The sequence below is a fragment of the Sorex fumeus genome, unplaced genomic scaffold, assembly GCF_029834395.1.
Source record: "Sorex fumeus unplaced genomic scaffold, SorFum_2.1 ptg000010l, whole genome shotgun sequence".
NCBI classification, from domain to species: domain Eukaryota; kingdom Metazoa; phylum Chordata; class Mammalia; order Eulipotyphla; family Soricidae; genus Sorex; species Sorex fumeus.
The window spans coordinates 29,886,551-29,914,215 of NW_026606067.1; the positions used below are offsets into that span (position 1 = coordinate 29,886,551).

Genomic DNA, 27,665 nt, shown 5'->3' on the forward strand with positions numbered 1-27,665 from the left:
CTCCTGAGCTGAGCAGAGGGACACGGATGAAGAGACACAGAGATGGATTATGCTAATCTTTTAAATTAATCTGACCCCATTTTAGATTGTAAATCCAAATTAAATTGTGACTGCACTGCATTGGCGCATTACTACTTCCCACTGTTCTTAGAGCCAGCCTTCTGTATTTGAAGGACATCTGCATATTCAACCAAACATAGGCCAAAATTAGATTCCATGTAGGCAGACCTATAACAAATGTTTTTGTGCCAAACAGATATATTTATTGATGTTATTCTCTAACAACATAGATCACCAAATATTTGCACATCATATGCATGAATTAGGTATTATAAAAAATTTAGAGACTTTGTGAAAGAATATTTGAAGATAATGTTGGTTCAATGCAATTACAATGTATATGTGTGTGTGTGTGTGTGTGTGTGTGTGTGTGTGTGTGCAGTTTGAACATCCATGGATTTTGGTGTTTGTATACAGGTATAGGAGGTTAGGGTCTGTATTCTGGAGTCAACTAATCACAAAAAATAAGTAGCTATTATGCTCCTTGTGTTAAAAAATGATTGAGATACATTTTATATCACTTTTATCACTTGTCATCCCGTTGATCATTGATTTGCTCGAGCGGGTGCCAGTAACATCTCCATTACTCCCTGTCACATGTAGCACAATGATATCTGCTCGCTCCAGGAACACAAAGAGCCTCAAAACATTTGTTCAGGGTTTTGACAAAGAAGTCTGACCATCTCATAGGTGGGTATCAAAAATAGACCACCATATATTTGCACATCATATACAATAAATTAGGTGTTATAGGTGTTATAGCCACACGTCCTTTTGATACCCCTTGGAATCCAGTCAGTAACAGCTCTAGTCCAGCTGTCGTCTCTAAATTGCATTACATGTATGACCCATCTGATTTTTAATGCCTTGGCAAACGAGAGAGCAGCCCTGATTCTTGATCATCGACGGAGGTTGGAACGCCGGATTCCTTCTCTCACTTGAGTGAAATGTGGTATTCCAAGCATAGCTCTTTGAATTCCTCTTTGGGAGACACAAACAGCGTTCTCAACCTGTTTTCGTAGGACCCAGGTCTCTGAGGCTTATGTTAGTACAGGAAGAATGGTGAAGTCGAAAAGATGTGCCTGGAGCCAGAGGTTCTTCATCCACTTAACAAAATCTTTGATGCTCTTGAAGGGGATCCACACTGCTCTCTTCCTCCTGCGCAGTTCTGGAGCCAAGTCGTTCCTCATGTTGACTTCTCAAAGGTACACATAACTGCTGCATTCAGAGATGTTCATTCCATTGAGAGCAAATGGAACATCAGGAACTAGTTCGTTTTTCATGAATATTGTCTTGGTGAGATTCAGCTGTAGTTCGACCTTTCCACACTCACAGTCAAAGTCGGCCAGCATTTGTGCCACTTGGCAAATGTTTGGTGTTATTAGAGTGATGTCATCAGCGAAGAAGAGGTGAGGTGGTGTAGTTGCCACCTGTTTATCTTCACTCCCATCTCTTCCTATTCCAGTCGTCTCATGACATTCTCGAGGGTGGCACTAAAGAGTTTTGGTGAAATGTTATCATCCTACCAAACCCCTCTCTTGATGTCAATGATCACTTCCTTGTATAATGGTGAGATTCTGGGGGTGAAAGTGTAATACAGCTCGCAGAGGATTCTGATGTACTGAGTTTGAATGCCTTGTTTGGCTAGGACTTCGATGACAGCTTTAGTCTCAATAGAATCAAAGGCCTTCTTTAAATTGATGAATGTTAGACAGAGCAGCATCATGAACTCTCACAAAACCTCAATGAGCTTGGTCACCATATAGATATGGTCAATTTTGCTGAATCCTTTTCGGAACCTGGCTTGCTCACATGGTTGTCCTTTTTCTAGTGTTCTGCCTATTCTATTCAGGATGACACGAGTGAACAACTTCTAGACAATGGACAACAGGCAGATTGGGCGATAGTTGCTAATGTTGTGGATGTCTCCCCTCTTGTACAACAGAACAGTACTGCTGGTTTTCCACTGAGATGGAAACTTTATTCAGACAGGCAGTGTGTGAAGAGCTGAGCCAGTGTATTGATGAGAACTGGCGGCAGGTTCTTCAGGTGTTCAAGTGACCTTATCTGGGCCGGGTGCTGTTTGCTTCTTTACCGATGAAAGGGCGTGTTGGACTTCAGAAGGGAGAATGTTGGGGATAACATATCCATTCTGTGAAATTTGGTATGTGGGCTGATGGACTTGACTACTGAAGAGATCTGAGTAGAAGTTGTGGGTAATCTTCATTGCCTTTCTGGAATATGTGATAGATCCATCAGGATGTTGGAGGGCAGTCATTTTGGTCTTGTAGTTGGTGAAGGACAGGCGGGCGTTGTAAATACTTTTCCTGGCTTCTGATGAATTGGCCAACACTGATGCTCTTCTCTCTTTGAGGTCTTCATTTATTGCTTCCCTGTACATCTTTGCAAGCTTGGATATTCCCTTGTGGTTGCCTGAGGCCCGTGCCAAACTACGTTAGGGAGTGTGCTTGAGAGTTTCCGAAGACAGGCATCTGTTCGTGGCTTTCCCACTTTCGGCATTCCTTGCACAGTCATGGAGGTGCTGAACCAGTCGATTGTATTCCTCATCGATGTTTTCAAGAATGGCATCTTCCCACGTTGCCACAAGTGCCAAAGAGCTTTGCAGTCCTTTCTCCCTGCTTCGCAAAGTAGAACTTTGCATGAAGGGGGCAATGGTCCAATTCCATTTGGAATTTTGGGAAAACAGCAAAATTGGTCAGGCAAAAACATCAATTGAATATGATGTGGTCAATTTCATTGTGGAACTGTCCAATATTTAGATTCGGCCTTCTGGAACTGTGAGTTACCATGGATGGTCTTGGTCGACATGATGAATTCAGTCTCTCACCCTGTGTGTTCCATTCTAGGTCAGGGATCCCGATGTGGAGTTCATCAGCTGATCATCTCGGTCCTATCTTGGCTTTCAAATCACTGACAATGGTCTTGTAGAAGGTGGGTTCTTCTTTATAGAACTTCTCCAGCTCCATGTAGAACTTCTCAATTTTTTCTTCATTGTAATTGGATGTTGGTGCATAGAATTAAAGCTGCCATATTGGGGACTTTTCAGAGTCAGGGGAATGAGGCTCATTGTTTTTGGCATATTGAATATGCCACGGGTAGCTTGCCAGGCTCTGCCATGAGGGCGGGACACTCGGTATCTTGCCGGGCTCTCTGAGAGGGATGGAGGCTTAGGGCGGCCATTTTATATACCAATATTTAAAACATTTCTAATATTCAAATACTGACATATATTGTAGCACTGTAGCACTGTCCTCCCATTGTTCATTGATTTGCTCTTGCGGGCTCCAATTATGTCTCCATCATGAGACTTGTTACTGTCTTTGGCATATCAAATAAGTCACAGGTAGCTTGCCAGGCTTTGCCATGTGGACAGAATACTCTCAGTAGCTCGTCAGGCTCTCAGGGAGGAGTGGAGGAATTTAAACCTGGTTGGCTGATTGCAAGGCAAGTGCCCTACCTGCTGTGCTATCGCTCCAGCCAAATTGATAAAATAGTTTCACAATTATATCATGTTGAGGTCTCAAAAGCCAGCCTGACTAAATCCCCTGCCCCTGAAAGAAAGAGCTGGCCCTGTTTACAGGGGTCCAGGGGCTTGCTCCAGCACTGCACACACGCAGGCACTCTGGTTGAGGATGAGGGATGTAATAGTTAGCATCTGCCTGAGCTAATACACCTGGCCTTGAAAGAGGGAGTTGTAAATCATTGACTAACATCTGTATTGGGCCTGACAAGGTAAATGTGATACACGTAGATTCCCCCTCTTGAAATGGATGTATAAAACCCCCTGTGTGAGAGCTAATAAACGGATTGATGCTTGACCACCAGCTTTCTTCCCGCCGTTCTTTCTTGGTGGAGGCGGGAGTCCCGTGGTTCTTTCTTGGTGGAGGCGGGAGTCCACGGGTGCGCAGAGGGCCAGGGCAGAGACTTCTCCCCTTCGCACTCCCTCTTCTATAGGGAATAAGTCCGGCGACCAGGGGGACCATACTCCAGTGTGTCAGGGTCGACTGGCCAGGACCCCAACAATATTACAAGTGGTTTATAAAAAAAACGGTTAAAAGTTATAAGCATCCATTGCCTACTGGATAAGCTAAATTTAATGAATTAGAATATAGGGAATATAGTTCTTTCACTTATCAACTGCGGGAATTCAGGTGCAGTCATATTTATAGAATACAATTTGACAAAGCTCATCATAATTTACAAAATAAGGAGTGACAACTAACATAACATACCTACATTTACAATTTTGTTTTTAGATAATAGCATAAGAGTAAAAATAGCTAATTCACTATAGCATCTATTACAATAGAACTAGAAACAAAACATCCAAAATAAATTTCTGATTAAATCATCATAAAGCAATTAAAATATTATATTTGTATTTATTTATTTTTGACAATACCTAATTGTTTTCATAACCCTGTGCTCAGGGATCACTCCTAGAGGTGTTCATGGTGCATATGAAGTTTTGAGGATCAAATCAAGGGTAATTGCATAGAATGCAAGTATCTCTACCTATCTCTGTATTACAATTCCAGCTAAATATATCTGTATTTATATGAAAAGTTACATCTGAGATCATCTAAACAATAAAAAAGCTAATAAATTATAAATACACTATCATCCTCACTTGAGTTTCTGTGTGGATGTAAATATAATTGTGTCTATTGAAAAATATGTACTAACATGGTAATATTAGTGGTAAATAAAGTTTTCAGTGTTGGAAAATTAGTCATCTCTAGGTAGGAAACAAGTTTATTTTCATCTTGTTCTCAGTTAACTTTTGTTGAAATCAAATATTTAAAATGATAATTATACTATTTGTATACTTCTGCTGCTTAGACAGTAGAAAATGTCAAATTGCTTTTAATGTTTCCTCAAACCAAAACTGATATGATTTATTTAGTAGTTAGGCTGCTACAGAACAGAAACTTAGAATTATATCAATCTACAAAGCGATATTAAAAGCACAAACTATAATATTGCTAATGAAAGTTACATTATAGCACAAAACTAAAGAGAGTATTAGAATTTAGAAATATGAACTAAATTACATAGTGAACAGATGTGTAAAAAAGTATTTGAAAGAAAAAATACAACTTAGTAAAACAATCTTTTCTAGTTAGAAAACAGCATATGGTACATTGACATAAGAAATTTTACACTGTTTAAAAAGGAGAAATTAAAAATTCTACTATTAAAAAAGAATAAAGACTAAAACTCAGATGTTTCAAACAAAAATATATTGAGATTTATTACCATTAAATATTATTTTCAATAAAAGTTAATTGGAACTTTTTTCAAGACTCTTTATAAAAAATTTAATGTCAGATAATTTAAAATGTTTTCCTTCGAAAAATGCTAGGAAACTTAGAGAGTAAAAATATACTTCAGCCATATACATCTTGAATTTTTAGAATATGAGTGTGAATATAATTAAGTATAGAAAAGATGTGTTTTCTCAGGAAGAAAGAAGATGTATCAGTTCTTCCTTTAAAGTTCTCAGTGTCCTTGAAATGAATTTTACGAAACACAGTTTTTAAAAGTATAAACTTTTGTGGTCAGAGGGTAGGGTCTTTCCTTACACACCGTGGAACTGGGATGCATTGGGCACCTCATAATAGTCCTCTGAACCACCCCAAAATTGAAATGTATTCATTTATAGCCTGTATATTCATAGCAAACAAGCAAATATCACCAATGCTAATTCAGAGTTTATTAAATATTAAATCACTAGCCAATGTGGTTTAATAGTCATCAAATTTTTGATATTACTTTGAAAAACAATATCAAATTTCTATCCTAACAGTTTTGACCATTGCAAATTCACATTGGAAATATTCATAGAGCATACACAGTCAGTAAATTTCTATTTATTTTAAAACATACATTTTATATAAAAAATTAATTGTACCTGGTTTTGTTACTTGTAAATTTAGTTTCCTATCCTCATCATGCTGTGCAGTTTTCCACTGATGTAAAGACTCCTGAATGGACTGGGCAGAAGCTTCCTCATCAGATAACTCTTCACACAAAAGTCTCTCTTTAGGAGTTTTATACCCTGTATCTATTGCTGTTGAAACTTCTACCTAGAACAATTAAAAAATTATTCAAGTGAAATTTGATAATTTTCTACATCTTAAAACACAAGTAGAAACAATGTCTATTTATTGTAAATTGCATATTTTAAAAGAACAGAAAGTTTTGAAGTTTTATTTGATTGAGTGATACCTTAAAACTCTATCAGCAGATATTATATTAAAACTTTTAATATCTGAAAAGTGGCTTTTTCAGAAATTAAAACTGGAACCTATAGAACTGAGAATTTATCAGTATGTTATTCACCAGAATTCTCCCTAGTAAGATGAATATTGCCTGCATTCTAATCTAAACTTGTTTTCTAATATAAACCATTTTTTTTCTAATATAAACAAAAGGTATCTAGGAAACTTCCAGTTGCCAAATACTAGCTGTTGGTCATAAAACTATAGATCGGTACATCTTCAATTAAAAATGAAAATAACAAGAAAATACTTAATTCAAGTAAACAATAATTGTATGGAAAAAAATTGCAGAGCCGTATTCAGGGAAAGAGAATGGTATATGTACTTTAAAATGCAGTTGACTGACAGTAGCATGGACATATAAGTTGTTTGGATTGTTATTTTTTTAAATAAACTCTACACATAAGGACAAAGTGGCAGGTTACAAAGGTCTTTGATAAAGAGGAACTTAAACTTATATGAAAAATGCAAAGTCACTGAAGTATCACAGTATAACGGAGAAAAGTTCATTCATAGGCAAATAAATCAATTAAACCATCTGAAATATTCATAATAATGGTAGTGATCATTATAATATTATTAAGATTTAGAAATTCCAATCAACATTGCATCTATTCATGGAGGGAGGGCATACTTCGACTAGCACAACTCAGGGGATGGATCAGAAGTCCTTCATGTAAAGACCTTTAGACCATCTCCCCAAAGTACATTATATTTCTGTCAACAAATATATTCTTTAAGCTGATAAACAGAAAACACTCCAATTATACCCACCATTAGTCACTAGTAACCCCCTGAACCACTCCAGCAGTCCGAGGGGTAGAGTAGGGGATAACCACACAACTTGGAAAAGAATATGAATGTGCCAATACATACATATAGGTATAAATATGAAGAACAATATTTTTCAAAATTGTTCACCTAGGAATAGTAGTATTTTATCATCCATATAAATATATATGCAAAACAATGCTTTTCAAAATTGTTCTTTTTTAGATCGAGGCCTTCCAAATCCAGTGATTCTATACTGTGGCTCAGTGATACAATGCAGTTTGTACAGGTGGTGGCGGGGACCACCAAAGCTAGAACTGGTGGTAACTCAGTGGCCCATGTAGTAAAGGGGATTGAACTCAGAATTTGAACTTAGGTCCTCACACATGCAAAACATGTGTCCCACTCCTTTGTTCTCTCTAAACTTTCAAAATTGTTCTTAAACTTCAGCTTATACTGACAAAAAGTTAGAACACTATACATACTTATTTTAAGTGCTGTTACATAGCCCATTAATTGAGTATCTTACATCCACTATCACATGCAAAATAAGAAGGTAGTAAAATATACTAATAGGGAAATAAAAACCATTTTAACCATAAAAATTTTGAGTAATATGGAAAGTATTTCAATATTTGCATAAAGAGCTGTATATTCTCAAAACTGGAAATTTAACTGACTCCCCGAAGGAGTAAGGAGATGAAAAACGCTTTTCACTTTAGAAAACCTATACACCTTAAGAAAAAACTGATTTCTGTATGGGTCCCAAGCATTTCCCTACAGAGGGAAGGGCACAAGGCTAACCTGGGTTTGTTTCCTGGAACCTTATATGGTTCCCAAAGCTCTACCGGAAGTGATTCCTGAGTGCAGAGCAAGAAATAAGCCATGAGCACTGCTAGGTTTAGCTCAAGAACAACAACAACTAAATTGATTTCTGTATTTGAAATAATATTTGGAGAAGAATGACCAAATGATCAGGGTTATTTTATATGATAGATAGCACTGTATTTGGTATATATATTTAATATATATTAAAATAATATTTTCCAAAATTATTCACATAGAAATATAATCATTTTCATATATTCATAAATATATATGAAAAATGTTTTTCAAAATTTTGAAAATGAGCTTAGAAGAGAAAAGATGATAGGAAACAACTTTTCTTCTTGTCTTGGAAAGATAGAAGGTAGGTTCCCAGCAATATTCACAGTAGCAAATATAATTTAAGAAAATTTAGTTCTAAAATAGTGAGTTTTGGGAGTATATGGGAATAACATTAACAAGTATGCAGTGAGAAATATTTAAGTGTGTATGTACCTATTCCACACTGATGAAGCAGCACTGGAAACTAAATGACTTATTACAAAGTTCTTCATGGAAACTGTGTCTGAAACAATGAATAAGAAATATGACATTGACATTCTGTAGTTATGGCTCTCCCACAGTTGCAATTGATAGGAAACCAGGATTTATACTGTCTCCCTAATAGTTCAGCCCGAAATATCAAATATCACTTCTACTCAGATTCCAATATGACCCTGTCCAATGCTAAAGGATCTAATTTAATTTGAAAAGGCAAATAAAACTCAGTGTTTTATATATACTATCCCTAGACCACATGATATTTCTAAAAGATGTATTTTAATATACCCACTTTCCAGAAGTGAAGAAGAATCAAAAGACTAGGGACTGGATATATGGCTCCTACTTTGCATGTGGGTGATCTGGGTTTATCCCAAACACTGTCTGGTTCCCCCAAGCACTGCCAATAGTGATTCCTGAGAATTGAGCCTGGCACCTGAGCACCCACTGGTATGACAAAAAAAAAAACAACCTACACATAAATAAATAAATAAATAAATAAATTACTAAATGAATTTCCTGATGGTATGATCTTACAAGAAAACTGGAGACAGTGTTTCAAATTCAGGATTCAGTCTCTGAAATAAAAACTCTTCAAGAATGACATCCCTTGCCAAGAATATACTTGATATGGCTTGGATCCTTGAGAAAATTGCTAAAATAGACATCAGACTTTGGCACTACAGTGACTTCTGCAAGCTTTAGACTTTCTGGCATAGAAAACTACATTTCAAGACCATAAACTAAATGTAAGGGTAAATTAATAAACACATTTTAACAAAGTTGTCCAGTGTTTCTGATTCTTACTATACCTGTGGAACAAATGTTTTTCAGCAGAGGTGAAACTGAGCAAATAACGGAATCTTTCTTTAGTCTTAATCTTTCTTTAAGCTTTCCACTGCACACAGATAACACAACTGAGTGTCCACAGCTGATGCCCAGAGAAGTATACCCGAATAGCCAGCATCACTGAGTAGTTATTAAAATAAAACATGTCTAAACCCACCTCAGATATTAAACTCAATTATGTATATCTACTTAACATTTATTTAACAGACTTAATTTAGACTCCTGAATGAAACTATTAACCCTCATTGCATTTTTCGCCTGTTAATAGGGTATTGACCAGGGTAATATTACAAGCTGATTGTGATTGTAAGATAAGATAGGGTATATATAAAGGATCAACTGCATTGAGTATTTATTAAAGGTACCTTTTAATTTATTACTATTATTGATAAGATGAATGAGATAAATGGCAGTTTAATAGAAGGATAAATTTTTACATTTCTAAGGAGTGGTTGAGAACAAGAAACTTGGAGTAAGCATCTGGATAAGGATCTAAGCTCCACTATTGATGATGACTTGGATAACTAAATATCTCTCTTGATCAATAGTTTCTTATCACGGTCCTCCCGTTGTTCATTGATTTGCTCGAGTGGGCCCAGTAACATCTCCATTATGAGACTTGTTGTTACTGTGTTTGGCATATTGAGTACCTCATGGGTAGCTTGCCAGGCTCTGCCGTGCAGGCGAGATACTCTCAGTAGCTTGCCGGGCTCTCCAAGAGTGGCAGAGGAATCAAACTCAGGTGGGCCATGTTGGCTACGTGCAAGGCAAACGCCCTAATGCTGTGCTAAAAGATAAAAAAGAAAACATAATATGTACAAAATATTTAGGATAGTGTCTGGGAATCGTATATCAACACATAATTTGTATTACTGGGTTTGAGTCACACAGCAGTGCTCAGTGGGTACTCATGGCTCTGTGCTCGGGAGTCACCTCTGGCAGAATTCAGGGGACTATTTGCAGTGCCACAGATTGATCAGGGGTCAGCCATAGTGCAAGTACAAGTGCCTTATCTCCTACACTCCCCACTCCTGGCAACTGGACCTCACTCAGTGATTGTTCAAAAACATTTTTTATGTCTTCTATAAAAAATCCACATAAATATATTAAACTTTCCTGGACTAATCAAGCATTTTAATAGGTCCTTGAGTGTAGAGGCATAATAATAACAGTGTATTTTTATTTTCATTTTATAATTTTAAATCAAGTCATATATAAGTTTATTCCTGCATTTTCTCAATTCTTTCTTCCTTATATATTCCCTTTTCCTTTTCTACTTGGCAAGATTTGGCTTTGTGTTCAAGGATCTTTTGGGGGTCATTGTCCTGTTTCAGTCTGGTGATAACTACCTTACTCTCGTGAATTCATGCCTGTACAGCTGTGCCGTCTGCTTTCTCCCACTGGACGTCTTCAATACAGATGACATATTTCTTCTGATAAACATGAACTATTTTGTTATTTTTCTGACTTTTGTAGTGACCTCTCACAATCTAAACCTCTGAGTTGGGGTATACCACACGTGACACTTCTATCTCACCTCTTTGGAAAGGGGGGGACGACTCGAGCTTTCTGCGAATGTGGGAACGTGCATTGAAATGCCTTTTATGGTTCTTGCTCTTGCCACAAGTCCCAAGAGGATTGAATTTAATTTTGGTTGTTACCACTTCAGTATTAGCCACTGAGGAAAAGGGAGCCGCATGCTACTTCACCTTCTGCCAGAATATATTTGTTCTTTTATCATGACTTTGAATCTCAATAGAGCAAATTTCAAGTCTGACTCTGTCACCAAATACTGTATGGCACTGACCAATTATTCATGATTACTGAACTACAAAGGAAAACTAAGTGGGATTTAAAGGAATTAAAACTGATGTGTCTCTTCTTATTTGAGGAAAGTTTATTTCATAAAGAATCATGCTATAATAAAACAGATATGAGAATGAAAATTCACTTAGAAAACTGGGATCAGTATTCAATGTGAGTAACTGCCAAAATTTGGTATAAATCCTATTTTAAATAACTGTGAAATTGTCACCTAAAGTGTTTGGAAAGGTTTTGTATTTCTAGGTTTTCTGAAATCATAGCTAATAATAACTAACTAAAAATTGTTATTGTTTTTTCAAAATTTTCTCATACTCATTTTCTGAATTGATGTAAATATCTAATAAAGTAAGTAAGTAAGTAAAGGCCCTCCCGTTGATCATCAATTTGCTCGAGCGGGCCCAGTAACATCTCCATCGGAACTTTGTTGTTACTGTGTTTGGCATATCGAATACGTCACAGGGAGCTTGCCAGGCTCTGCCGTGCAGGCGAGATACTCTCGGTAGCTTGCCGGGCTCTCCGAGAGGGGCGGAGGAATCGAACTCGGGTTGGCCATGTTGGCTGCGTGCAAGGCAAACGCCCTACCGCTGTGCTATCACTCCATATCTAATATGCAACATAATCAAAGCATCATTCATCTAAATATAGTATTACTCAGAATAATCTCTTTAAAATATTTATAATAAATGTGTGATTAATATGAAATACTTCATAATCAACAATGCAATAAAATCATTTGTAAATCTCTAAGTATGTAAATGGCAGCTGCCGAGATCATGTGTGATATAAGACTATTATATTTTCTTCTGCTTACCTTCGAGCTCATTCCCTGCAAAAGTAAAGATTCGGTTTTATGATGATTTTTACTAATCTCCTTAGAAAAATGATGTTTTTTGCATTCATTTGGATCATCTTCTTTAATAAACTGATGTGCAACATCTAGTACATTGGATAATCTTTGAGATTTGTCCTATTAAAAAGAAATAAGATATAATTAACAGTCTAATAAGTCATCATAAGCAATTTACATATATCAAGTAACACATTATCAGTCTATGGCTTCTAAATTTCAATATATTTTATTTATACTTAAAAAATTGACATATAAATTAATATTATAGTTACCATCTACTGACTAATAATTCATCTAGCTTCCACAAGTATTATACCAAATATCTCAAAGAACACAGCATTCAATCCTCATTACAACTCATTTTGGTGATAAAATTCTGAGACTTCACATAAATATCCTTTTTTTGCATGGAGGCAGAGATGGAAAGTGATCTTAGGTATATACCATTCAAATTGTGGAAATCCTTTGCACTATGGAAACCTCAAACAGATGTGCTATTTTGAGCAAAAAAAAATGCCTAAAGAAGTGAGAATAATTAACTTGGTAAAGACTGAATAAGTAACAATGTGTATTCTTCAGTGATAAAAATATGGAGGGAAGCATTTGCTGCTTTAAAGTGCACAGCAGAAAGCAGCTTTACCTGTAGATCCATTCCAAACTCCCAAACTGTTCTTCATGTCTGACTGTTCATGAGTTTGACTCTAGGAAGGTCCACTCCTCAGTATTCCCTGGACTACCATCTCCACATTCTTTGCTAAGTTGACTCCTACCTTCCCTTCTCGGATTCATTCCAACTTACATTTGTTCAAAATTACTAGGAGTCTTTTTCTCTACCATTTTAATAACTAGTCTGAGTTTACAGATACCAGTCTTTTGTATGTTACTATTCTGTTGATTGTCTATACTGTTGTGTAATAAATATAAGTTTATAGTAAAAAACAGTACCAAGTTTTCAATTGCTATATACCCAACAAAATCACTGGACTATCATCCATGATTTAAAAAAATATGATGCTGAAAAAGAGAGAGAATAAACAGCTGATTTTATTTTATTTTATTAGTAGTTTTTTTATTGAATCACTGTGAGATAGAACCTTACAAAGCTGTTCATGATTGGATTTCAGTCCTACAGTGTTTCAACACCCACCCCTCCACCAGTGTAGTGCATTTCCCAGTACCAGTGACCCAAGTTTCCTCCCATCATCCTCCACCCCACCCCATCTGCCTCTATGGCAGGTGCTTTTCTTCTCTCTCTCTCAGTCTCTCTCTCTGTCTCTCTATGTCTCTGTCTCTGTCTCTCTCTGTACCTACTCTTGGGCATTGTGGTTTGCAGTATTGACAAGAAAAGGTATCAAGAATATCTCTTTAGGACTGGAGTGATAGCACAGCGGGTAGAGAGTTTGCCTTGCACGTGACCAAACTGGATTCGATTCCCAGCATCCCATATGGTCCCCTGAGCAATGCCAGGAGTGATTCCTGAGTGCAGAGTCAGGAGTAATTGCTGAGCATCACTAGGTGTTACCCAAAAAGAAAAAAAAGAATATCTCTTTACCTACTTTTAACACTCATTTCTTGTCCAGAATGAATGATCATTCCCAGCTATTATTGTCATATCGTTCTGTTCTGTTTTGATCTGCATCTCCCTGATGATTAGTGGATGTAGAGCATTTTCTCATGTGCCTTTTAGGCATTCAGATTTCTTCTTTGAGAAAGTTTCTGTTCATTTCATTACCCCATTTTTTGTGGGGTAGGATGTTTTCTTCTTGTGGAGTTAAACCAGTGCTTTGTATATCCTTGCTATCACCCCCCCCCCCGCCATATTGTATGGGTATTGGGTGACTATCCTTTCCCATATGTAGATTGTCTTTATATTCTGCTTATTGTGTCTTTTGAGGTGCAGAAACTTCTCAATTTAAGATAGTCCCATTTGTTTATCTCTGTTTCCACTTGGTTGGTCAGTGAAGTGTTATCTTTGAAGATACTGTTAACGTCAATATCATGGAGGGTTTTTCCAACCTTGTATTTAATGTACCTTATGGATTTTGGCCTGATGTTGAGATCTTTAATCCATTTTGATCTGACTTTTGTGCATGGTGTTAGGTCCAGGTCTAAGCCCATTTTTTTGCATGTGATTGTCCAGTTATGCCAGCACCATTTGTTGAAGAGGCTTTGTTCCACTTCACATTTCTTGCTCCCTTATCAAAGATTAGATGTTCATATATTTGGGGTTGTGTTAGTGATATTCCACCCTGTTCTATTGGTCTGTGGCTCTGTCTTTGTTCTAGTACCATGCTGTATTAAAAGCATCCAAATAGGAAAGTAAGAAATCAAGCTCTCACTATTTGCAGATTACATGATACTTTATCTCAAGAATCCTAAATCCTCTACGAAGAAACTCCTAGAAACAATACACCTGTACAGTAAAGTCGTAGGCTGTAAAATTAATGCCCCAAAATTCATGGCCTTCTTATAGGCAAATAATGAGATAGAGGAAAGTGACATGAAAAAAACAATCCCGTTGGCAATTGTGCCCCAGAAAATCAAATACCTCAGAATCAGCCTAACTAAAGAGGTAAAGGACCTCTACATTGAAAACTACAAAACACTACTCCGTGAAATAAAAGAGAACACGAGGAAATGGAAACACATCCTCTGCTCATGGATAGGAAGAACCAACATTGTCAAAATGTCAATACTCCCCAAAGCATTATACAGATTCAATGTGATCTCTATAAGGATACTGTGAAATTGTTCAAAGAAATAGATTCAGCATTCCTGAAATTCATATGGAACAACAAACACCCACGAATAGCTAAAGCAATTCTTGGGAAAAAGACATGGGGAGGTATTACCTCCCCAACCTCAAACTCTACTAGGAAGCCACCTGGTCCCTTTAGCCAAGTATTACAGGAAGTAGCCTGGGCACTGCTTGGCAAGCAAACCACAATGGCCAAAAGGGAATTCAAGTGACCAATCACAATCAAATTAAAGACAGGATGATTTACAGATTGTTCTTACACTCATCAACCCTACAAGTTTGTAAAGACATAACTTTTTAATAGCAAGTTTAATACTTGCTTTGATCACGTATACCATATATTTGTTCCTCAAACTATAGTTGCTAAATAAGCAGAATCATATTACTCAGAACCTGATTAAAAACATCAAATCTCAGCTCCACTGAAAACCTACAAAATTGGAACCTGTAGTTTCCCTTTTTTTTAATGCACATTATGGTTTATTTGTATGCATATTGAGGGTTTAGCATCATGTGTCAGAACAGTAAACAGTTGTGGTCACATTTGACTAAACATGTCTTGCTTCCCTTTTGTGATTATAAACTCCATCCAGGGGCAGCCATATATTATTCTGCATTATTGTTTCACATCACCTTCTTTCAATTTGCACCTTGCAATACTGTCCTTCACACTTTGCAACTAGAACATTGCTTGACACTGGTTAAGTACTTGAGAAATGTTGGTTGAAGCATATTTAACTGACTGAGACAAAATGACTAAATTTTATTTTAACATTCCTTCTTTCTACTGAAAATATATTACCGAAGTCAGTGCCAACACAGTCAAATCAATGCCACTATTAGTAATAGGACAAAAGGACAAATAATTAAAATAAGACAGAACTTGGGGAGCTAATGTGAAAAATATGTATCAAGCTGAGGAATATCATAAAGCAGCACATTCAAATGAGTGTTATCATTTCACCTAGACCTCAATATATTTACTGTAATGTTATCAGTATTTGAATTATTTGTCTCTTACTTGTCCATAAGAAAGAGTAATTCAAATACAATACATAAGTAATTCAAATACAATATCATCAAATTCTTAAAACATCTCAAGACAGAGACGGAGCTAGCTTTCCATCTATACTATAATGAAATAGTGAATAAATAATTCATCCCCATAGAAAAAATATTACAGTAAATTGCTTTTTGGTTTGTTTGGTTTAATTTTGGACACATCTGGCTGTGTTCAGGATTTACTCCTGGCTCTGTGCTCAGGAATCACTGCTGGTGGTGTTTGTGGACCATATGTGTTGCCAGGGATTGAAACTGGGGGTGGGCTCACAAAGGCATACAATAAATAAAAGCTAGCAAAACAAATTCAGAAATATTTGCTCAAGAAAAATAATGACTTTACATAAAGCAAGAGTTTATGTTTTCTTTATATAGGGCTGTTCTTATCTGCTATTTTCCTTCCCAAATGTGCCAGAGTTAATTAGGGAAAGAATGGTTTTGTTGCAGACATACTTCATTCTCAGTGGAAGCCAGAATTTTGAAACTGCAGTGACATATGATTAAACAAGTAAATGTGGCTGCAAATTAAATCTCATGATAGTCTGAGATTTTAGTCCCAATAGGGACAAGCAGTCTCACAGTCAAAATTTTAATGGGATAATCCTGAAAATGTTAAAAAATGACTGATTAATAAATGGAGATAATTGGTTGGACTAAAAATAAGGTAGCTCTTATTAAAATTAATTTGACAAATGATTTAAAATATGAATCACCTGTGATTCAATTATCCACAGAGAGTTATTTATTTGAAAATTATAAAAATAATTATGCTTATTTCAGTAAATAATTATAATAAATAGACAAGCATCAGAAGCAGTGTAATTGATGAGTTGATGAACTGATAATTAGACAAAAAGACATCCTATATATACAGAATGGAATATTTTTGTTAATTTGTTATTTGCAAAGATATGAATGGACCTAAAAATAAGCATGCTTAATGAAACATGCTACGTGGAAAAAGAAAAATAGCCAATAATATCATGTGTTGTATATAAAAATAACAAATAGTATCATGATCACAATCATCCTGTTGTTCGTCGATTGCTTCGAGCAGGCCCCAGTAACATCTCCTTCATCCTAGCCCTGAGATTTTAAAAAGTGCCATATTCAAGGCTCTTTTAGGTTAGGAGAATGAGACTCATCATTGTTACTGGTATTGGCATATTGGGTACACCACGAGGAGTTTGTCAGACTCTGCCGGGTGTCCAAAGTAAGAATGAGATAGTAAGATGTCACACGGCCGCAAATGCATCCACGCGCTTCCGGGAGCTGGGTTTTATAATCTCTGGGTCTTGGCCGTTGATGGGATTACACAGCGCAGGGTGCCATGTGGTGGGTGTGACTCCTGCCTACTGGAAGATGGAGGATCTGGGTGTAGGATGCTCAGCCCCGATCCAAGCAGGCTTGGAGATCTCAGCCCCGGGACCTGCATGCCTTGGTTCCTCTGCCAGTACCTTCATGTGTGTGGAGAGTGGTCTCAGCATGGTTGTGGCTAGTTCTGGAGGTCTTCGGCTGCCGGAGCTCTACCCAGGGCAGGGAGGGAAACTCAGCCTGCCCCTCTCCAAGGGGTCCTGGCAAGAACAGCCAGGAGTGGGGGCAGGAGACTCTGAGCTGTTCTCTTCCAGGAACTGGGTTTTACAGTCTCTGGGTCGTGGACATTGATGGGATTATATGGCGCCAGGGGGCCAGTTGGTGGGTATGACCCCTGCCTACTGGAAGATGGAGGATCTGGGTGAAGGATGCTCAGCCCTGATCAGAGCAGGCTTGGAGATCTCAGCCCCGGGACCAGCATGCCTTTGTTCCTCTGTCGGTACCTTCATGCGTTATACTATTAACCATTATACTATTAACAAATAGTATAATGAACTAAATTAAAATACAAGTAACATTTTAGATTACAACACTAAATGTATAGTTTTCTGAAAAGAGAGAAAGCAGAGGAGAATATCAGGTATAAGGGAACACATTTTGATGAAGGATAAGATTAGACTTTAATTCTAAGCTTGTTGTAGAATATATTAAAATAGTTTTATGCTATACATGTAAAACATATTGTAGTACATTGTACCTCAATAAAAAATTAAAAAATAAATATACATAGATAGCACTGCACTGTCCTCCCATTGTTCATCAATTCGCATGAGCGGGCACCAGTAATGTCTCCATTGTGAGACTTGTTATTACTGTTTTTGGCATATAGAATACACCAAGGGGAGGTTTCCAGGCTCTGCTATGTGGGCAAGATACTCTTGGTAGCTTGCTGGCCTTTCTGACAGGGACGGAGGAATTGAACCTGGGTTGGCCACATGCAAGGGAAACACCCTACCTGCTGTGCTATTGCTCCACAAAATTGAGTGAATACAGAATAAAACTAAAGAACAGAAACACACATCACAAACACACATTTACAAATTGGAAAAAAAGGGGGGTTGGAGCTATAGTACAGAGCGTAGGGCATTTGCCTTGCATGCGGCCAACCCAGGTTCAATCCCCAACATCCCATATGGTCCTCCAAGCACCGACAGGAGTAATTCCTGAGTGAAAGGCCAGGCGTAGCCCCTGAGCACCGCTGGGTGTGACTCAAAAGGGGGTGGGGGACAATAAATCTTGAATGTATCCAGCAAAACAGAAATCCAGCTCCACAGGGAAAAACAATTAAAATGACAGTGGATTTCTTGGAATAGGGTATCACTACAGACCCTACAAACACCCTAAGGATCATATGGGAGAGCTAGAGAGAAGCTCATCAGGCTGATTGCAAGGGGCCTGGGTTTGACCCACAGCCCTTCATGGTCCCCAAGCACCACAACGAGAATCCCCAAGCACAGAACCAGGAACCACCCCTGAGCCACTGTTGGTGTCACCCCAAAACAAAAACCAAGCCAAAACAAAAAGGAAAGAGGGACTGTTTGTATCCTTTATTTTTAAGTTTCCCTTGATTTATAATTTTAGCTCCTTAATTTTAATATAATTTATATTCTTTATATTTCTTATTTATATCACTGTAACTGTCCCAATTTTTAAAAAGTCATTCTCATGTGTAGAATAATAATGATTTCAATGTGCATTTCCTGGTGTCTAATGATACTGAATTTCCTTCCGTGTGTTTATTTAGTTATCATTTTTTCCTCTTTGGTAAATCAATTTTTCATGTCTTTTTGATTGATTTCCAAATATCAACCTATCTCTGCTCCCCTGCATTAAATCCCATTGAATATAAATCCCTGCTTATAATTTTATGTATTATTGAACTCTAATTGCTAATGCTTTATTAAAAATTTCTATATACAAATGAGGATATTGATCAATAATTTTCTTTTAGGGGGAGTTTTGTTGGTGTTGGAATAATATAATTTCATATAAGTTTCAAAAAGAGGGGTAGATTTTTCTGTTTCTGCCAGATGTTATGTAAAAATAGTGTAAATTCTTCAAATGTTCTCTGAATTCTCTAATAAAACCATCTGGGCCTGGAGACGCCTTTCTGGGGAGACTAAAATTATGATTCAGTTTCCTAACAATTATGGACTTACTCAAATTATTTGATCTTGGTTGTGTTACAGTCGTTTGTATTTTTTGAATAATTGTTTCCTTTTGTCTAGATAATTAAATTTACTGGTGTAAGTATGTTCATACATTGTTACAAAGGCTATGTAAGGAACTTTGCAACTGTACCTCATTGTGATTCTTTTTTTTAAGGTATGTAAAGAATACAAAGGGATGCAAAAAATCTCTTAGGGGTATTTTCATATATATAAACAAGTCTCACAATGGAGACAATATACATAGATAAAGCAAAAAATAACATTTAATGGCATATCTTATATGTGCAACTTTATTTTGCTATATAAATGTAGTAAAACATTATTTAGCAAATACTGCTCAATAACATTAGGAAGAAAATCTGATTTTCAAATCAAAGGGAAAATGTTTGAACATAAAAGAGTTTTCAACATAAAACTACCTATTTTCATCTTAAAACTTTATTCAGAATTGGCACATAAAATACATTGTGTACTCATGCAGAAAAAGCAAACCTAATTTTTAAAAATGAGCAGAAGACTTGCATAGATGAATAGATATTTCTTCAAAGACAGATACACAAATGACTCACAGATACATGGAAAACATATTCAACATTATTGATTACCAGAATCACAATGAGATACAACCTTGCACCTGCTGGAATGGCTTATATAAAAAAGATTGAAAAACACAAGTCTGGAAAGGCATATATAGAGAAAGAAAATCCAATACACTGTAGGTGGAAAGTAAATTACCATAGGTTCTATAGAAAAGGTTAAAAATTCCTTAAAAATGGAAACAGCATGTGATAGAAGGATAGCACTTGTAGGTATTTATCTGAAAACTATGAAAACAAAAATTTGAAAAGCATTTGCATTTTTCTGTTTGTAGCCACATTATTAACATTATTTACAACAGCCACCCTATTTGTTCACTGACAGATGCTAGGATAAAGAAGTTGCAGCTTATATATTATGCAACGTAATAATATTCAGATGAAAAGGTACATTTTGGTATAAATTGGATGGAATTTGAGGTGATCATACAGTGAAATAAACAGAAAGTGTGATCAGAGTTATGACTCAAGGTGAATACTACATGCTTTGTCTGTGTGAGACCTTGAGTTTGATCCCCAGTCAAGGGGTGGTACCATAGATATTGCCAGAAGAGGCCCTGACAATAATAAGTGAATGGACAATGAAGAAAATGAAAAAAAAATTATTGGATGCTTTAACTCGAAGTATAAATACATTTAAAAAAACAACAAAATTAACTCCTATGTTTTTGAAAAACTGCTGGCAATCAGATGGAAATAAAAGGGAAAAGAAACAGGTGATTGTAGGCATGGAAAGAGATTTTTATAACTAGGAGATACCATTGATGTGTTTTATACACATACAGGAGTTATAAGTTATTAACTCTGGAATTTTCCAATATTGCTAATAATTTACAAAATTAAAAAAATATGTATTTCACAAGATGGTAATAATGAATTTTATGTAGCACTGTAGCACTGTTCTCCTGTTGTTCATCGATTTGCTTGAGCAGGCCCAGTAACGTCTCCATTGTGAGATTTTTGTTACTGTGTTTGGCATATCTAATATGTCACAGGTAGCTTGCCATGCTTTGCCATGCAGTCGAGATACTCTCGGTAGCTTGCCAAGCTCTCTGAGAGGGGCAGAAGAATCGAACCTGGGTCGGCCGAGTGCAAGGCAAATGCCCTACCCACTGTGCTATCACTCCAGCCCAATAAAGTTTATACATAGGATATTACCAAGAAGGAAAAGTTAGTAAAAGATCAAAAAATATAAAGATTCTAAGATTTAAAAGTCTGAAATCTGGGAAACAAAGTTCCAGAAAAAATAAAGTATCTTAAATATACTTTTCTTTTAATTTAGTGTAAAAACATGTGTATGTGCAGCAATAAATTTTATTGTGTAATGTATTTTCCCAATATATTAATGTATGACAGCACAAAGGGGTAAATAGAAAATTGAGCAAAAAATATATAAATTTATTTTAGTAGCTGTAAAATAAATATTGTATTATCTAAAACAATTTCTAAATACATGAATACAAATTTGTGCATACATTCAAAGACACATCAAAAATAATGTCAATGATACATTAAACAAATCTTTGCTGGGTCAAATGGGAGCTCAATTTCTAGTTTTTTGAGAATTATCCATACTGTTTTCCAGAAGGGATGAACCAGTTGGCATTCCCACCAGCAGTGAAGGAGGGTCCCTTTCTCGCAATTCCACTCCTGGGAATATACCCCAGAGAGGCAAAAAAGTATAGTCGAAGCAACATCTGCAGTTGTCTGTTCATTGCAGCACTGTTTACAATAGCTAGAAACTGGAAAAAAACCTGAGTGCCCAAGAACAGATGACTGGTTAAAGAAACTTTGGTACATCTATACAATGGAGTACTATGTAGCTGTCAGAAAAGATGAAGTCATGAAATTTACATACAAGTGGTACTACATGGAAAGTATCATGCTAAGTGAAATGAGTCAGAAAGAGAGGAATAGACATAGATTGTATTCATCTGGGTAACATAAAGTAACAAAATAGGAGACTAACACCCAAGAAGAGCTGAGATAAGTACCAGGCAGATTACTCCATGGCTTTGAGGACAACTGCACACGCTAGGGGAAAAGGCAGCTCAGACAGAGAAGGCAGCACCAAATAAAGGGTGTTGGGAGGTTCCTCTCAGGATGGGAAATGCGTGATGAGAGTAGACTAGAGTCCGAACAAGATTGCCACTCAATATCTCTTTCGCAAACCACAGCACTCAAAAGGAGAGAGATAACAAAAGGGAATGCCCTGCCACAGTGGTGGGGTGAGATGGGCGATAGGGGGGTGGGAGGGATACTGGGACTGGTGGTGGTGGAGAATGGGCACTGGTGGAGGGATGGGTATTCAATCATTGTATAACTGAAACCCAAGCACAAAAATTTGTAAGTCTATAACTGTACCTCATGGTGTTTCACTAATAAAAATTTAAGAAAAAAAAACTATACATGTTTAGTGTAAAAAAAAATCTTTGCATCTCTTATTACAGTGGTCAAGAGTCTTGTCTTGCAAGTGGCATGGGTTGTTAACCTGGATCGAATCACCAGCACCACATATAGTCCCCCAAGCACAATCAGGCAGTCTTTGGGCAAAGACACAGGGGTGGCCCATGAGTACTGCTAAGCCTGGACAAAAGTTGCTTTCTGTCACATCAATAATTATATTATTGTGGATGTGAATGAAGTATCAGAGAGTAAGCTCAATGAGGTAAGCACATGCATTGTAGTCAAAAACCTCAGTCTTGGTCCCCAAACCCAAAATAGCTCACTGAAAATTGGTCCAGGAGTGAGCCCCATATAGAGCTAAAAATATCCATCATCAGCACTTCTAGGTGTGATCCCCAAATTAGAAAAATAAAATGAATGGACCGATCATTCAAATTTAGAGGAAATGACTATCAGACATTTTTGAAAACTAACAACCAAATATATGTCATATATAATACATTTTAAATTAAAAGAGTAATTTAGAGATACAATTCTGCAGTATAGCACTTGCCTTGTGTGTGTGAGGCCCTAGGGTTGATCCTGGAGACTGGAAAAAAAAAGAGATCAGGGTTAAGTTAATAGGTTAAAAAATGAAAAACAAATACTTTGAATAAACATAACAATGCTGTGCCTATATTAATAATAAAAATATTGTACCAGAGTAAATAAAATCAGAAAATATGAAACAGCCTCAAAGTATCAATTAAGGCAACAATTAAGCAAATTAAGCAAATGAGAAAAATTATTATTTAAAAGTATATATAGAAATACAAATACAATTAAGCAAATGAGAAAAATTATTATTTAAAAGTATATATAGAAATACAAATCTCTGTGTCTTAGAAATTAATAAAAGAGCTAGGCAGAAAAATCAGAAAGGAAATAGAAAAAAATCATCAAGTAATTTAAACTAAATAATATTTAAAGAACCCAAAACTTTGTAACATCAAAATATAAATTATTTTCAGGTTCACATGGGAGACTTTCCAAAACAAACCACATGCTTTGTATCGCAATACACGCACACACACACATTTCAAGTTCTTAAATGTCATTTCCTTCAACATGACTTTCTTATATTAATGAGAAAAAACCAGTCTGTATTCTAGAACAAAATTGCATGATGACCTAAATTTATTATACATTAAATTTATCATTTCATCATTTAATTTTCCCACTTTTACTGAGACCATCACTGCCAATACTGTTAATGATTGTTTCAGGCTGCATTGTTCCAACACCACACCTGCTATCAGAGTGTCTTCCTCCCTCTACCAATGTACCAAGGATCCCTCCCATCACTCCTTATTCCTTCTTTGGTGATCTCAGTTTCATAGTCTAACTCTCCTTTGGTCATTTGTTGTTTTCTTACTATGCTTTGTTATAGTCCACATATGATACAGATCATTCTGCATCTGTCTCTCTAACTTGACTTCATTTGACATGATCCTCTTTAGTTCCATCCATGAACTGGCAAATTGTATGGTTCATGTTTTCCTTATAGCTGGGTAGTAGTCCATTGTGGATATATATTACAGTTTCTTTATCAATTCATTCATTCTTTGACAATTGTGCTACTGTCAGATTTTATTGGGGATGGAGTTCCCAAGCAGTGCTCAGGGTTGAGGTGACTCTTCCAGCCATCAGCCATCAATTTATTGCTAAAGACCAGGCATGTAGTGTTGTTAAAGCTCTTTTGATGCCAGGGATCACTAAGATCAACCTGGTGGCACTCTGGGCCCTCCAGAGCTATCGCAGGTAATGCTAAGAGACCATGAAATACCAAGGATTAAATCCAGGATTATGTTCCAAGTATCCTAATGCTTGTACTATCATGCCCAGTTTCCAACATTATTTTATTCCTTTTCTTTCTTCTTTTTTGTTTTATTGACTCACCATGAGGTACATAGTTGTTGGATAACATTGGGTTGTCCTTGCTCCTCCTGCAGGAAGCTTAGGTTTATTGAATTACTCCCACAACAGAGCCCCTGAGGCACACCCAATTCCATCAAGCACTAATTATCCTATAATGACTTTCTCTTTCCTTTATGTCTTTTTGCATGATTTATTTAGCAATGCCCATTTTACAAAATAGACAAAATATATACAAAAAGAGAGTTGAAGCTTATTGACTCCAAATAATATTTACTCTTGGGAATCTATCATATGTACCTGGTTTAAGCCTCAGTTTTCCTTACTTAACATCCCCAAAAGGAGGGTCCCAACAAAGAGACTGGGTGGACCCAGGGCAAGTTCTAAGCTACCCTGTTATTGGAAAGGGAGAAGCTAAGTGCCATAAGTATAATAAATTAGGAGCACAGTCATAGAACAAACTCTGTCGTGACCCCAAAAAAGTAGTAACTGAATAAGGATCCTGCTGCGGTTAGAAAAGACTAACCTGGTCTGAGGACTGTGGTCTGGCACATAGAGTGAGATGTCCCCAGGAAGAGCCACCCTTTAAGCTTAATATATATCTCTTACTGTGTTCATTCAAAATGACTAGAAATATAGGAAGTAAATTTACTATGATTGACTACGTAGATTACTAGCTGAGGAAAGGAGAAGACAATATACTCTAGATGGAATCCCGCCGTGGAGTGGATCTCCTAGTAATCTAGAGTGCTGAAGCCTCAGATGAGATTTCATCCTTGAGTTAATCTCCTAGAACTTTCCCATAAGGAGTGGCTTTACATCTGTTGGTTATGACAATGTTCAACCTCACCTATATGTTCCCCAACTTGTTTCTTCTTGGAAACACACACAGTTGTTCATGGCTGGATTTCTGTTGTAACTGAATGTTGTAATTGAATGTTCTGACAACCCTCCCTTCATGAGTATATATTTCCCACTACCACTGTCCCTAGTTTCTCTCCCACTACCACACCCCCTTTGCTCAGACTTCCTCTATAGCAGGAACTTTTCTTCTTTCTCTTTCTCTCTCATCTCTGTTCTCTAACTCTGTTTCTGTCTCTGTTTCTGTCTCCTGTCTCTCTCTCTCTCTCTCTCTCTCTCTCTCTCTCTCTCTCTCTCTCTCTGCCTGTCTTTCCTTCTGAGCATCATGGTTTGCAATACAGGTACTAAAAGGTTATCATTTTTGCCCCTTTGTCTAATTTCAGAGCTCAGTTCTTGTCCAGAGTGACCATTTCACTGTCACAGTGGTCCTGTCTCTATCCTAACTGCCCAACACCCCACCACTTGCAGTGAGCTTCCAATTCTTGAACAGTACTCCTGGCGCTAGTTTCTACTATTCATGTGTATTAGTCTCATACTATGTTTTTTTCACATCCCACAAATGAGTGCTATCATTCTATCTTGATCTCTCTTCTTTTGACTCATTTCTTTCAGCATGGTACTTTCAAAGTCCATCCATTTATAAGCAAATACCATGACTTCATTTTGCCTGGTGGCTGCTTAATATCCCATTGTATAGATATACCATACTAACTTTATACAGTCTGTTCTCTAGCACTTGGGTTGCTTCCAGATTCTGGCTATTGTGAACAGTGCTGCAATGAACATTGAAGTGCAGAGGCCTTTCTGCTATGTGCTTTGTGGCCTTTGAAGTATATTCCCAGGAGTAGTATTTTTGGGTCATATGAAAACTCAATTTCTAGTTTTCTCAGAAATTCCCATATTGTTTTGAAAACAGACTAAACCAGTAGATATTCCCAGCAACAATGAAAGCAAGTTCCTTTCACCACATCTTTGCAAGCACTGTTTTTTTTTTCTGTTTGAGAAACTGTCCACAGACAATATCTTTGTAAGATTATATCTTATTGTGTATCTCTCCAAATTAGTGATGCATAGCATTTTTGGTCTTAAATTGACAGAGATGAAAATAGAACATGTCAAAAAATTAGCTCAGAGGCTTAAATGATAGTACAACAGATATGGTATGCACCTTGCACACAGCTGACACAGATTCCATACCCAGCTTCCTATATGGTCCAGAGCGCAACCATGACTGATCTCTGAGTACAGTGACTGGAGCAAGGCCTGGTCACTACTGATTGTGGCCCCAAAACAAAAACAAAAATGTAGCTCGATTCAGGGAGAAAGTCCACATGCATGATGGAAACTTAGAAGATCAAAAGTAGAGCAGCAGGAGAGTTCACAGGTAAACCTGGAGGAGAGGAAGGACAGTGAGCAAGAGGGAGGAAAAAAAGTGGAAAAGAGAGAGAGAGAATGATGGGTAGGGAGACAGAGAGATTAATACAGAGAAATCTAGAGAGAAACTAAGAGTCACCAAAAACTCCTTGGCAGAGAGGAGATCCAACACAAAGCTCCAGGTTGCAACTGGGAGATAGGAGGATAGATGCCACAAACTCAACTCTGTCATGGATCAATTCAGGGAGTCTTATAGTAATGTGAACAGTATAAGTATACCTGAAACTGGTCCATTGAGCTCCGCCAGTAGTAATCTCTGAGCTCAGAGCCAGGAGTAAACCAGCAAGCACTGGCAAGAGTGTCCAAAATACAATAAGAAAATAAGAAAATAATAGTAAAATATACCCCCCCAAAAATTATCAAGGGCCAGAGCAATAATACGGAGGGTAGGACACATGCCTTCATGTGGCCAAACCAGGTGATCCTTAGTACCACATAAGATTCCCCCATAAGCACTTCCAGGAGTAATTCCTGAGTGTGGAGTCAGGAGTAAGCCTTGAGCATCACTGGGTATGGCAAAAAAACCCAAATAAATAAGTGAATAAAAATAAAATTACTAGATCCAAACAATAGAAAGTGTCATGTTCATTTTTCCATGCACAGATTTGTTAAATTTTCAAATTTGTGGGGTTTAAAAAGTATATTGAAGACCTGTGATTTAGAAAAGTATTGAACGTTGAGTTTTAGGTATATAATATTTTAACACCAATACCACCATTGGTGTTGACTTCCCTTTACAAGTATTCCTGACAATTTCCCGAAACTTGTGGAGTATTGTGTACTCCATAATAATCTTTCTTCAAAAATCATCAGGTTTTTTCTTTCTAGAAACTGACAACCTTACTCTATTACTTATGTTAGAATGGTTACTCTCAAGAAAATAGAAGTAATTTTCTCTATGAAAAGTCCAGATAAAAAGTGGCAAACTGTCCTGAACTACCATCATGTTCTTGGAGAGCATTACTGATTGGAGATTATCAAGGTTAATAAAAATTCTCTAAAGTAGGGAATGATACAGGTTAAGAAGAAAATTGTGTTGAAATATTGAGTGTACTCAATTACTGTGAA

At 36.9% G+C, this 27,665-nt stretch overlaps 1 protein-coding gene and 1 pseudogene across 1 annotated transcript in view; both read right to left on the bottom strand.

The window, feature by feature from the left end:
- Positions 1-27,665, bottom strand: part of ZBBX (zinc finger B-box domain containing) — a 142,621-nt gene that overhangs the window by 48,623 nt on the left and 66,333 nt on the right. Inside the window, 2 exon segments of the mRNA XM_056110561.1 lie at positions 5,996-6,170; positions 11,986-12,141. Of these exon segments, the coding sequence (XP_055966536.1) occupies positions 5,996-6,170; positions 11,986-12,141 (331 nt within the window).
- On the bottom strand, positions 10,571-11,168 carry LOC130019908 (60S ribosomal protein L26-like; annotated as a pseudogene).